At 47.4% G+C, this 12970-nt stretch overlaps 1 protein-coding gene across 1 annotated transcript in view; it reads right to left on the minus strand.

The window, feature by feature from the left end:
* The window catches only part of LOC8053248 (CUB and sushi domain-containing protein 1), a 168662-nt gene that overhangs the window by 8900 nt on the left and 146792 nt on the right, over positions 1–12970 (minus strand). The window contains exons 3-8 of the mRNA XM_042286846.1: positions 11671–11859; positions 10736–10825; positions 6818–6946; positions 5086–5253; positions 2475–2663; positions 1755–1943 (exon numbers count right to left, since the gene is read on the minus strand). Of these exons, the coding sequence (XP_042142780.1) occupies positions 1755–1943; positions 2475–2663; positions 5086–5253; positions 6818–6946; positions 10736–10825; positions 11671–11859 (954 nt within the window). The remainder of the gene's footprint in view (positions 1–1754; positions 1944–2474; positions 2664–5085; positions 5254–6817; positions 6947–10735; positions 10826–11670; positions 11860–12970) is intronic.

The following is a 12970-nucleotide window of genomic DNA, read 5'->3' on the forward strand; positions in this document are numbered from 1 at the left end:
GTGACAACTGCACGAAGAGGAAGTTCTGAGTGGCCCCCGGGAAAATGTTGTATGCCAGTGCTTTTCCCCATCTGATCTCTATTCTAGCCTAGCTGATCCCTGCACGCCTGCAACAGCTGTGAGTCTCTCTGGTGTGTGCATAAGCAAAGTCCTCTTTCTGCAACAGTACCAGCATGGGGCAGACAGATGTTTCTCGAAGAAAAAAAGCTTTACAACCTGCGAAGCTGAGTACGACAGGAAACTTTCCAAAAGGAACTGAGGCATTACACTGCAAGCCTGTCTACTCTAGGACGGATAATTTATGGCAAGAAATACTCGCGAGTGTGCCAGTATTCTTACTACATAAAATCAGCAGCTGAAATGCCTGGACTAGTGTACAATGTTACCATGACTCTTACATGTATGTTCATAATTTTAATACAGAAATAGAGTTACTCGAATTTATGGTAATATAGCGGTACGCGAATACACCTGCTGTAGCCACACTGCAAGGTGACCAGATTGTTTTTGCAGTTGAGGATATTGTTGTATTTGCGTTTATGCAACCGAGAGAGTAAAAATACCATAAAGTAAATGTTATGCCTCTTAAATTAGCTTTATAGAGAGGTTGCACAACATCCGACGTAACTGGGTTCATAAAAATGTGTCAGCCAATCGGAAACAGAAACGCACTATAAACCCAGATGCCGTCATGCTCCGGCTGTAAATGTACAGACACCATCCCGAGACTGCGACTAATGGCGCTCAAATGAAGTTCAGTAAGTGGTAAAATCCGAGATTGGGACTAGTAATTGCTTACAATTACTGTTATTGCTCGAGTACACTCTCGTATAAATTAGGTGCCGCAAAATTCTAACACAAAGCACATTATTTGAAAGTGAGAAAAAACTACATCGCTTATTCATTCTATTTTTCTGACCCGTCGAAGAAAGAAGTGCTACCGTCGTCGAAGCTTAGGTTCCATGTCCTCTCGCACTGGTAAACCAAACTCAAGTAACGCAACCCCTAGGGTTAGGCTTGTCCCAGCTGCAAAAACATACGTAAAATGAAAAATATTTGAGGTTTTATTTCGATTTCGAAAGCCAACTCTTTCTAAAGTTGATCTCCGACGATACAGCTTTGCAGTTCTCGATTCATACGGAATTGGCTGATTAGAGGCTCATTCCTTTTCCCCAGCCGAGTGCAACGACGTCGCGCAACGTCCTAAATGTGAGAAACTTTTTGAAACACAGTTTTGTCGATAAATTCCAGGAAACAATTTTTAAACCACTCAAGCGAGGAAATAACGGTTTAAACCAACCTTCGTGGCATTATCACGGGGCGTCCCCAATGTCGCATTCTTCCGCAAAGGCAATCTCATTTCAGTCCAACCCGCTTTTCTCGGCAAATACGAACGGTTAAATAAATTCGGCGGTGCGTTAACGCCGTGCTGCACTGAGAGCTAAATTATTTGTGTTGGAGGGTACAATGAACGTTGATCCCATAACTGTTCCCAGTCGACTCTTACTCGTTCCCTAACTGGAAATGGTGGGACCAGTTGACTCCCAATTACAAATGGCTATGACCGACTTACCCCTCAACTGGTCCCAGTTGGGCCTTGAGCTGATCTCAGTTAAGCCCCCTTGGTTCATATTGAGTCCCAGCTGAGACCAGTTGAATTCTGTTCTCACTGAACCTCAGTTGGGACCAGTTCAGTCCCAGTTCAGATGATCCTTTCGCGGTTGGGACACGGGGACGCGTCCTCAGGGACTGACCGAGAGTGCAGGAGGACTCTGGCTTGCTCCAGGTGCCGTCCTGCTGGCAGACGACGGTGTGCCGGGAGCCCTGCCTCTCGTAGCCCAGGTGGCAGTTGAGCTCGGCCAGGTCTCCGTAGCTGGTGGACACGTTGAGCAGGCGGTACGACCCTCCCTCCATCTCAAACGTGGGCATCTCGCACGTCACGGCTGCAAGGGGGACCCCGTTATGGCCATTGACTCGGCACCATCGCCCGATACCCTCAGAAATATCGCGGTGTACGGCCCATTGTGCACGGCTCGTAGGCCATGTGGGCTCGTAGAACATGTGTGGCTCGCAGTCCGCATAAATGACCCGCAGTTTGAGTACCGCTCAACCTCACACCCCATGCAGCCTCTGCGATGTATCACAGCCCAAGTATGACTCATACCTGGCTTATAGTCCACATACGACTCGTAGCACACGCAAGCCCGTCTATGGCTCTCTGTTAGTATATGGCTGGTAACTCATATACGACTCGTGTGAGGCTTATAGTCTACGAATGACTCGTCTCATGTACGGGCTCCTCCGTGGTTCCTGGTCCACATATAGTTTGTATACAGCTCATGGCCCATGCGTACGACTTGTGTCCTTTAAAGAGTCGTCTCGGCTGGGTTTTCGACTCCCTACCGCTCGAGAAAAGTCTGGCTCAATGACGCTTGAGCGGCTCAAGTCTGAGGAGAGTGTTTTTTGGGACATACGCTGGCAGCGGGGCTGTTGCCCTCCCCAGCGGGCATCCTCCTGGCAGGTGCGGGTGTCGTTCCCGTCCAGGGAGTAGCCGGGGTCGCAGGTGTACACCAGCTGGCTCCCCTGCACCGTGCGGCCGTTGCTGGCTCCCCGCACCGCCACCCGGCCGTTCTCCAGGGGCCCCAGGGACGGGCACGCTAGCTCTGCAAGGCCATCCTCCCCGACGTTAAAATCCACCCTTTTTCCCACAGAGACCTCTCGCCTAAAGGCAGGGCCTGTTTTACATTCTGGGATCGATAAATTTCTGAGAAAGCTACGAATGCGGCAGACTGCATTTAACGTGTATTCGACGTATCCGACGACGAGCGAAGGACCGCCTAAACTATTGAGACAAATAGGAGATCTTTTTGCGATGGTGTTCCAGAAACTTATAAGCGCAAACAGACGAACACGAAAAGGGCTCGTTTATATGTTCCGTTCTTGTTTGCGCTTATGAGTTTCTCGAGCGTCGTGTACCAACAGTCCAACAATGGGCCTCGTTCGGCGTTAAACTGCGTTGGATAGGTGTTTCAAGGCGAGTTCCAAAGGTGAATGGAAGACAAAGTCTAGATAAACAATGCCAGTGAAACCGCAAAACGAAATTTGTGAAGTGTGAGGATAACGCAGTATGTTCCATCCCACTTTCATGCGAAAAAACGTACAAAGCACAAACAGGACGCTGCTTAAACGAACACCTGAAAGCACGTAAATACACACTAACGATCACCGGGGAGCCTCCCTTAAAAGTGCGTGTCGGCCAATCTTTGAATGCACGGTAGCAGCCAGAAGAAACAGTGAAAGGCTGAACCGAGAGGTAATTGAAGCCTTTCTCATTAAGAGAAGTGGCGATGACAACGTAAGTAAAAAATTGCTGCGCTTGACGGACGAAGATGACGGATTCCTGGAGGCGGAACTGGAGGAAGATGTCGGAGAGAGGGCGGCGGTCTAGCCCTCGGGGAAGACGACTTGGGAAGACGTCGCCGAAGTTAAGTTGTTGCGAGTCGAACTAGTCCGTGTCTGTCATGTTTCTTCTTCTTTGTCCTTTGTTCATACTTGCGTTCAGAAACCTTTCAATATGTTCAACCATTATGCTCTCCTATTACTTTCAAAGTTAAATTCGGCTATTGGGCCACGACGTACGCATGCAATGTCACGGTTTGGCCGCCCTTAAAATGTTATCGCGTTTAATATCCGTCGTCAACTGAGAATTTCTTACTAGGGACGTTGCAAACCTTTTCCAAACCCGACGTTTGGCGTCAAACCTCGAGCTTCAACTAGTTCTGCGAGCCTTCAAACTTTTGGCACATGGATGGATGTTAGCGGCTGTTGCCCAACTTGAACACAAAAACTTCAAATTTTAGGCAAAGATTATTTTTAATATCGCTAATTTTAAGATTAAAAAAAATACAATTAGGAAAGTTTCTCTGCTATGAAATCAAACAATAAGTTCTCAATTATTCACCGTAATATCCCGGGAGATGCCCCACCCCCGGAAGAAAGCCCTCCCCTATTCTTGGCTCCAATCGCTATTCTTTAAGCGCAGAAAAAAAGCCCACTTCTAGCAATCGCAGTGTTCAAATCAATGACGGCCTCGCCGTAAAGGCGTCTGGTTAGCTCAGGCGGGATATAAGTGAACAGGCCGACAGGAAGGTACAGTCATCTTTGCTTCGTTGCCCCTAACCGCTATAACAAGCTTGGGAGGGACATATGACTTAAAGATAGCTTATTTTCTTTCTCGATTGCACGTTCAAACTTTGCCCACTCCATATTTTCACCCTATTTGCTCTCGATTTTAGGTGGGCTATCTCTGGGGACATTAGGGTAGTTTGTTGGTTAAAATGGGGCGCACCCCCTTAGCTGGGTGGTGCCAGCTTGTTTCCAACTGCTCGATCGAGACCAGGTGTTTTATGGGCCGCATTTGCAATACGAAAGAGGCGACCAAAACGTCCCTAGGCCTCTTTCCTCCTCGCCACGCAACGGTGCAACGCAACCAATCGGGCAAAAGGTGTTCTTCATTAAACTGCAAACGCTGGTCTGAGCTGCTTCCTCTCTTAAAGCTAGGCTCACTAATTCTGTTAAACTTTTGAAAGTTCAGAAAAACTGGAATCTGGCCGAATTCAAACCCCAACTGGTTTGCGGCGTCCCCACTTACTATTCGCCTCAGCGTCCTTTTGAAGTTGAAGTGTGCGCCCCCATTCATTTACGTAGGTGGCTGGACATCCGACGAGACTAATGTCCGAGCTAACTCTCGAAAAGGGCTCCACTTGGGACACTAAACTCGTCAAATACAAAGTTGGAGCCGAAAGTTTGCAGAGAGCGCCGATTGGACGCCGGCGAAAAAAGCGCAAAGTCATCGTCGTGACAGTCCAATCGGTCCGCTCCATGAACTTAGGCCCATGCTTTGTGTTTGAAAAGTTGAAAGCTCCTGGTCTCCCTGTTCTGGGCGTTGTGTCCCTACAAAGTTTTTGAATGTCGAGAGAAATTGATTTTATTTTGGGAGAAGGTTTTCCTTCTTCCCGGAACGTCTGGGTTAATAAAGTCTCTGTCGTCGTTCAGTATCCTCTGAAGGTAAGCGAAGCTGCGTACCGAGGCAGTCCGGGGCCCTCCCGGACCAGCGTCCGGACGGGAGGCAGGAGCGGGTGGCGGGGCCGCCCAGCTTGTAGCCCGAGACGCAGCGGTACTCCATCTCCTGGGGCGAGATGGGCACCGTGTACGACTTGGGGGGCTTGTCCGGGTCCCCGCACGGGTACTTCTCTGCAAAGAGAAATGAGCCCGGCTCGGAGGAGCGACTCTTTGTTCCCCGACCGCCTTGCAGGCGCCGCCATTCCTCGAGATGAGCGCGACTGCGTTTAGCGACAGTTACGAATAGAAAATGAAACTTCCCCAGTCTTAGATATGTGCCAGGAGGCTCAAGCGATGTCGTTTTGCTTCGTTGCGGACTGTCTTAACATTTTTGGAGGATGCGGAGGAGCATTTCCGCGACATAAGACAATGGTTCAAACGTCGTTGCTCTGAAACAGAGCTTATTTAGCGGCCAAAGCACACAATCGAAGGGACCCGCCTAGGGAGGGAAATTGTTTCTGGCCATTGTCTAGTTGGAAGGTTCCCAAACTGCTTCTATTCCTTATTTCTCCACGAGGAAGCTCCGGAGTTACTCGGGAGTAGCTCCGGAGCTTTCTAAGGGCGCCTCAACTCCCTCCATTCTAGCCATCCGAGTAAAATGTTCCCTAGCCCGAGACTTGAACCCTGCACGCACATTTGTCTTCACACCCGCCGCTGTTTTGTTTGTCCTCACTGCCCCGAAACGCAAGGATCTTTACACAACGCACTACAATACCAGACTTTTAAACGGGACGATACTTGGGGTCGTGACTTCCGTTGCGGTAGGTTCTCTTAAAACGTAGAAGTGCACAAATTTTAGAAAAAACACTTCAATCGTTTTCCTTCGGGGATCAAGAATATCGAGATTATTTTGCAGTTTGGTGCACGAAGGCTGCAGAAAATCATTTTCTAAGTACAGCTGAAGCCCCCCTTCCTGGAGTGTGACGTCGTAAAAGGAGTTGTCGGAATCTCCGCTCTCGCGCATCTTCGGCACCTACCAAAGCTATGCACGCGCACTCTCCCAATTAAAAAAAAAAAAGTCAAGAAAAGACATCACGACTGGTGTCAGTGTGGGGGAATATACCTGGCGAGCTTGCACGTGCAGCCCACATAGCAACGCATGCTTGGCAGCCAAACGATCTGGGTATGACGTAACAACTGGTCGGAGGTTTTTCGCGTTTTCTCGTGTTTAGTTACATCCTTGGGGAAAGCGAACGTGATATTTGGATTCACGGGATAAAAATACTCTAGACTTCACCTCTAACTCCTTTTTTTTCAAGAATCTCTTCAGCTTCCCTTTGCGGACCCCGAAATCGCACGATAATTACAGTCGCGATTTTGCGTTAAGCACCAGTTTGTGTTTTTTGCGAGCACTACCGAGGAATGCCATGATACGTGACCATACATAACCACGAGTAAAATACTTTTGCCATACTCACTAGCGTATCTTGCTCTTAAGCAGCTTTCTAAACTTCTGAATCGTTTCATTCAATGATCACTGGGAACTTAAGAAGGGTGTGGGTGTTTACCTTAATCAAAGCTATAACAAAATAATGGCACTGTAATTTTTTGAACGTCGCAATAATAATAGCGGTAGTGGTAATAATAATAATCACTGAGCGGAACTTTGTTCGATTATTGTAGCGGCGAATACGAGCTGGAGGCAAGACTGAGGAAGATAGTGCTCAGCTAAGTGTTCTAGGTGCACGATGCTTACCCCTGAGGACGTAGACTTCCACCTCACACAGGCTGAAGTAATCTGGATCCTTGCGCTTGTCGGTGATGTCGACAAACTGCCCGACAATGCCCTTGCCTTCGTCGCACATCAGTATCACCGTCTGAGTGGCTGGGACATGGAAGAAAGAAGAAAACGTCGGTTTTACGCTTTCCTAACCAGGGTGGGCCTTATTTTTACGACAAAGAATGCAACCTCAGACACTCGGAAATTGTCGTATTTGTGGCAGCATGCAAAACTTCCGATCCAAGAATGGGGTTTGGTAGGAATATCCCTCTCACGCAATCGCGGTCAGTTCTCCGATACCTTCGGTGCATGTACAGAGCTTTAGTTTTAGGCGCAGTAGTATGACCACAGGATCTAGGTTATTTTCTAGGTCACCAATTTGTTACAGACGTGTCAGATAACATTCTAGGAAAGATCCCAAAATGCGTGCCCGACGCACATTTCGGGATTTTCCTTTATAATCGTACGCACTACAATGCTATAAAGGTACCTTCATGCCACGGGAGGCAGGTGCAGTCGACCTACCACAAATCTGGAATCAACAATTTTTTCTAAAAACACTATTTTTGCCCAAAGTGCACTGGCCCTATCCAGCATCGACTTGAAATGCACAATGAGTAACCAGCGCAGGCTGGGAGCAGCGACGTAGCCGGGTGGGGAGCTCTTCACCACTCACCCGAGTCATCCCAGGCACATCGGCCACCCTTCCCCCAAAAATATTCCTGGCTATGCCACCAGCTGGGAGCATCTTTTTGAATCAATCGGCGATCACAGTTAGGGCACTTGTGGCTACACTGACAAGTCCCTGGAAATTGTGACATTGTGGCACACGTACCAATACACTAAAAAATATTTCCAGCTTAACTAACGCTATTTTGGCCCGTATGTTGCGTTTATTTTAACGTGCAACACATTGTAAAATCTTCTTGCTAAGTGCCAGTGTGTTACCATATCCCTTAGGCGTGTGCGAATAGTGGATTTTGAGTCTGAAGCGCATTGAAAGTGAACGGTGGTTTTGGTAGAAACTTTCAGTCTAAAATCTTATTTGAGCCTTTCAATATTATCACCAGCTTGCCTGCACACTCGCTGTTTCTTTCCTTAAGCAGAGGACAGTCCTCTAAGAGAGCTTGCGGAAGCTGCGGGGATGACGTCAGGCTCTCCTGGTCACGCACGTAGCCACGATTTTGTTTGGGGGGGGGGGGGGGGGCGCTCATGACAAAATGCGCTGTATGCCCCTGGCTGTGTGCCTGCTCCTGGCACATCCAACCCCCTTAGGTGTAACAAGCCAGTGCAAGCGGCCCCAATTTCAGAAAACGGAAAAGTTCGCAATTCGGTGGCACTTTTTAAAAAATAACTACTCTGTGGCCACTTTTGCCACCATTTGGGAAAATGGGTTATGCATCCCTAATTACCCCTGGGGCGATGCGTACCAGTTAAAAAAACACCGTATAGGGGAATGAAAGGGCATCACGAAAGATTGTGTTAAAAATACTTTAGCTTGAAAGTACATCATATTTATAGTACTTTATTTCAAGTACATCACACCCAGTGTACTTACTACTTTAATTGAATTGTACATCACCTCTCATTTACTTTGTACTTTACTCGAAATAGTTTTTAGATTTACTGAATCCAACACTGCATATATCAGTAAACTAAAAGGTCTCAAACTTAATAAGGCATAAATAGGGTTTCTTATTATATATTTGAATTTTCCAGTTTCAAAATGATGTATTGCAGGATGCCTAAAAGGCATAAGAAAAAAAAAAAAAAAAAAACACTGATACCACATTTAATATATTTATGCCCCTTATAGCATAGGTCACACATACACCTGCTAGAGAGAAAAAAAAAGATAATGATTGGGTGTGTGCAAGTGGAGATAGAAAATACCAAAGAGCGTAAATATTCCACTCAAAAATAATAGTAGCAAAAAACATCCACGGACTCATTTTACTTTGTTTCAAAGACAATATTTCGAGATAAGAGAGACTTAATTCACGATATCCTTCAGGACAAGATGATGAGTGCCTGCCAATCTCCAAAAAATGCAATTTAAAAAAATGTTTTTTTATTTCTGTTTTAAGGAGCAACGTGTCTCCCTTTAATTTTAATGGACTGTGACCTGAGAAAGTCCAATGCCCACGTTGAGATATGACAAGTAAATGACACACTTGGCATAGAATTAAATCAACACAGGTGCCCACCTTTACCTAACCTAGGGGATTTATAGATCTCCTCGCTACATACAAATATCTCTTCTTTAATCTCGAGTTCGAAAAAAAAAAAATAGAATGACAAATTAAGGCAGTTTTATACTCTCGCATAACGGCCAGTTTAATTTTGCAAATTTTACCGCTATGCAGATATAAAATGTACAGTTTCCATTTCTTTGTAAATATACACCCGACGCGCGCGTGCACTATTCCACTCGAAAGCGCGCTTTTCTGCTAAGCACGCGACTGTGATAGTCGTACTTCTCCGAGATGACGGCGGTTCTCCCCGTTGAGTGCGCTTCTTACCGAGCACAGGTGCACCGCGGAGAAAAAAGACTTGCGAAAGCGAGCTCCGTGGGTGTTGCTTCTCCGCACTGCAGGGGTGCTCGGCAGGAAGCGCACTCAACGGGGATACCGCCCCGCGATCAACACTTCGAAAAATACGAATATCGCGGTTCATCTCGAAGCGAATAATGATTAGAGCAATATGCATGGAAAGCACAATTAGAAAATCCGAATGTTCGCACAACCCTAGCCCATCACTGCAACCCATCTTGCTAAAAGGTCAATTTAGGGTTGTGATATAGTTTTAAATAAAACCAAAGAAACAAATCTTGAAAACCCTAAGATTGAGGACCACGTAATGGAGGCAGACATACTATTCAGGATCGCTCTCGCGTGCATTTTCTAGTATTTCTTATGTAATGACCAGCTCACTTTGGTGTTAATTACCGTTTTAGCTCCGAAAAATAGTCATGCTTTCCTTTCATCCTGTGGAAAAGCACACAATTTTGGTTCAAGTGGTTAGGTTAGTAGATTATTAAGTAGGGATCGACGTGAAGTTAAATCATACTTTTATGTCAGAGAAAAAAAAAAAAAAATAAAAGTTGCTGCGGACCATTGAGGCAATTTATTAGGCCAATCAGAGAAGCGAGAGCAAAGTGAGGAAGACTTTCTTCTTTACTTTTTCGATTTTATTAAATAAATGGTCTGAGTGGTCCACAAAAAACATTTTGTTTTCCCTTAGGCAGGAAAAAAGGCGCACCATTGTGAATGGCATCCTTACGCTCAGTCCAGTGAGCCCCTCCTGCGTGAGGCGCCTTTGTGCCAGCAATGGAGTCACTTGACGGCATAACAGCCTGAATTGTACCTGAGAAATGAACTTTGCGAGACACCTAACGAAGTTTTCTCAGATAATGGGCCACAAATATGACTTTCCGGCACACTCAAATAGATGTACCCCGTGTCCAGGGATGAGAAGGCGTCCATCGCATAAAGAGGGGCTCACTGGGTTCATAGTGGGCATGTATACAACACCATCCACGTCAGTCTGTAAGAAATGCACGACTGAGAAGTGTTGCAGTTATAGATAGTCTGGTGTCTCACGCTCTGCCATCTATCGGAAACACGTAGAACTAGGCGAGCTCGGTCATTTTCGTCCGTGGACGCTGCCGTAGATTGCCCGAAGCAGGTCTTTCTTTCATGAACTTTAGGTAAGTGTTCATTTGTCGATATTTTCACTGCAAGCTTCCACCACCTAGCAGCACCTCTGTAACAAATCGCAGCGTGATACGTTGAGAAACTGATTTTTGCGGACCATCTGAAGCGGGTTCGAAGCGTTAGTGTACTTCCTGCTAGTTAATGATTAAAAGGAGTAACAGTGCCTTCATGTACTCACGGAATTTTCCACTGAAAGCAGCACATCTGTTGAAGGTGGCCTTGTTGCCTTCGTAGCTGATTACCGACACCACCAAGTCTTGTCTGGAATCTACGGGACACGGAGAAGGTAGTTTTCACGGAGTTGATTTGCATTGCTGAAAGTGCAAGAACAAAGCTAACAGGTAGAGAAAACATTTACAGTTGATAAGTATCTATTTCGAGAAAACAAGTATAAGTGTAAGCAAGCGTTGCCAATGGAAGTGCGTGTGGAATTCACACACAGATAATAAAGAAAAAAAGAAGGGAAGAAGATTGATTGATTAACTATTCACTTTGTCCGCGCCTTTCTTCAAAATAGCTATTAGAATACAGACCAGCGAATCTTGCTTATCGGGTAGGGGACAGATCCCACTTGCAAGTGACCTCCGCAGCGGGCACGGGTGACCGGTAACGAGTCGACGTTTGCCAGCCGATCAGAGGAATTGTTGAGAAGACGCGGCCCACTCGGATGTATCCTTGAGCGCAGCGCTCCGCCGTATTCCGCCCTTATTTTCGACATGGCCTCCGAGAAGCGCGGTTTCGGTATGGCGGGTTCTAGAGCAAACATTTAGTGGAGCAATTAGTTTGTCGAGGGACAACAAATCTCCGATGAGCCAGAAAAGGCGGGTATCTTTGATTAGTAGATTTGAGGCGATGGGCTCACTATAACCAAGTTTTTACTTGATCTAGGCGAAAATCCGAGGCCTTGGCGCGCGAAGAGGTTTCGCGTAGTTGCAAAGCCCGGCAGCCCAGGCATTTTCGAATCGAGTCAACGACGACACCGCCATCCATGACTCGAGCAGCATTTCTGGCATCTCGGCGAACCCGGTCGGACGCCGAGTGCCCTCACCGGGGAGGATGATGCAAATGCATACCGCGGAGCGGAGACGCGAGAGAAGCACGGCGACCACTCACTGACGTGCGGCACGCTGATGGCGACGGACAGCACGTGGTAGGCTGCGCCCAGGTCGACGCGCCACCAGCGCGGGTGCTGGTGCGTGGTGTAGAAGCAGTTGCTCTTGCTGCCGTCCAGGGCGTTCACCGGCGGGTGGGCGTACAGGTAGCCCGACGTCTCAGGGATCCTCTGGATCGCCAGGCTGGTGTCTGCGCCCCTTCCTCGTTAAAGATCCTCCTCCGGTACTTCGATATCTCTCACGCCAGCTATTCCCCCCAAAACCCCCGCGGTGCTGCCAAGTACCCTGAAACGGGTTGCTGGCAATTTCAGCCCGGTGGATCGTAACAACAGCGCAGAAAACACGGAGCAGCGGAGGAAACGAGCACTCGTCCTCTGCTCCGTCCTTGGTTGTAATGCAAAAGCCCATGGAGCGGAGCCCGTGCCGTCTCTAACCGCCAAAGAAATGCCCATTTTCCCATTGGCTGACCGAAACGGCTCCTAGATAACCGTTGCGGCCGAGAGCAGCTTCCGCTCCTCTCTGCGTCGAGGAACGTGGCGGCGCCTGAGGCGTCTCTATCGTCGGCGACCGCAACCTCGGCAGTAGCGAAAAATGGCCGTCCGACGTTAGTTACACCGCAGACAAACCAAGGGAGCGGAAGACCGACATTCATGCTTTCGCATTCACAACTCATAAGAAAAGCCTAGATGTCCTCGGATCTTTTTTTTTTTTTTTTTTTTTGCGCTGTTTTTACATTGATTAACGAATATCAACTCTCGACGGTAAACTTTAGCAGAGATAACTGTTCACGATCGAGCAGCATGTTTACGAGCGACACTTACAGCATACAGCTGTCACGTGCGCCGAAGACGTACAGATCTGGACTCCGTTGACTGCTCCACCGCCTTACATACTCGACATTTGAAAGGTACTCATCCGCACGTGACCGCTTCCACAATTTCCCAGGTTGCAGGTATATGCTTCTCCGTTCTCCGTCAATATTTCGCATAAAGCATAATATCCCCGAGTTCAAGGACTGCATCTCCGTATAAAAGCCACTGGTACGAGCAATAATTATTCGACGATGTCGTTAAAACAACATCGGCTAAAGCTTGCACGCGCAACAACCGCACCTTTTCTACACCCTTCAAATGGGAAGGGTGTTCCACGCAACCTTACATCAGATTAAAAAGGGCGTATTACTCGAAATAAGGGCCCCGAAAGGGCGTAACCGCTGGTGCAAGTCTCTCGAACACACTTTACACCCTTTAGGGTGTAGAAGTTTTTTCAGTGTGTAGGACACGAAATAGTTTCATTGTACG

This window comes from Ixodes scapularis, unplaced genomic scaffold, assembly GCF_016920785.2.
Source record: "Ixodes scapularis isolate PalLabHiFi unplaced genomic scaffold, ASM1692078v2 PGA_scaffold8__174_contigs__length_109621045, whole genome shotgun sequence".
Taxonomy (NCBI): domain Eukaryota; kingdom Metazoa; phylum Arthropoda; class Arachnida; order Ixodida; family Ixodidae; genus Ixodes; species Ixodes scapularis.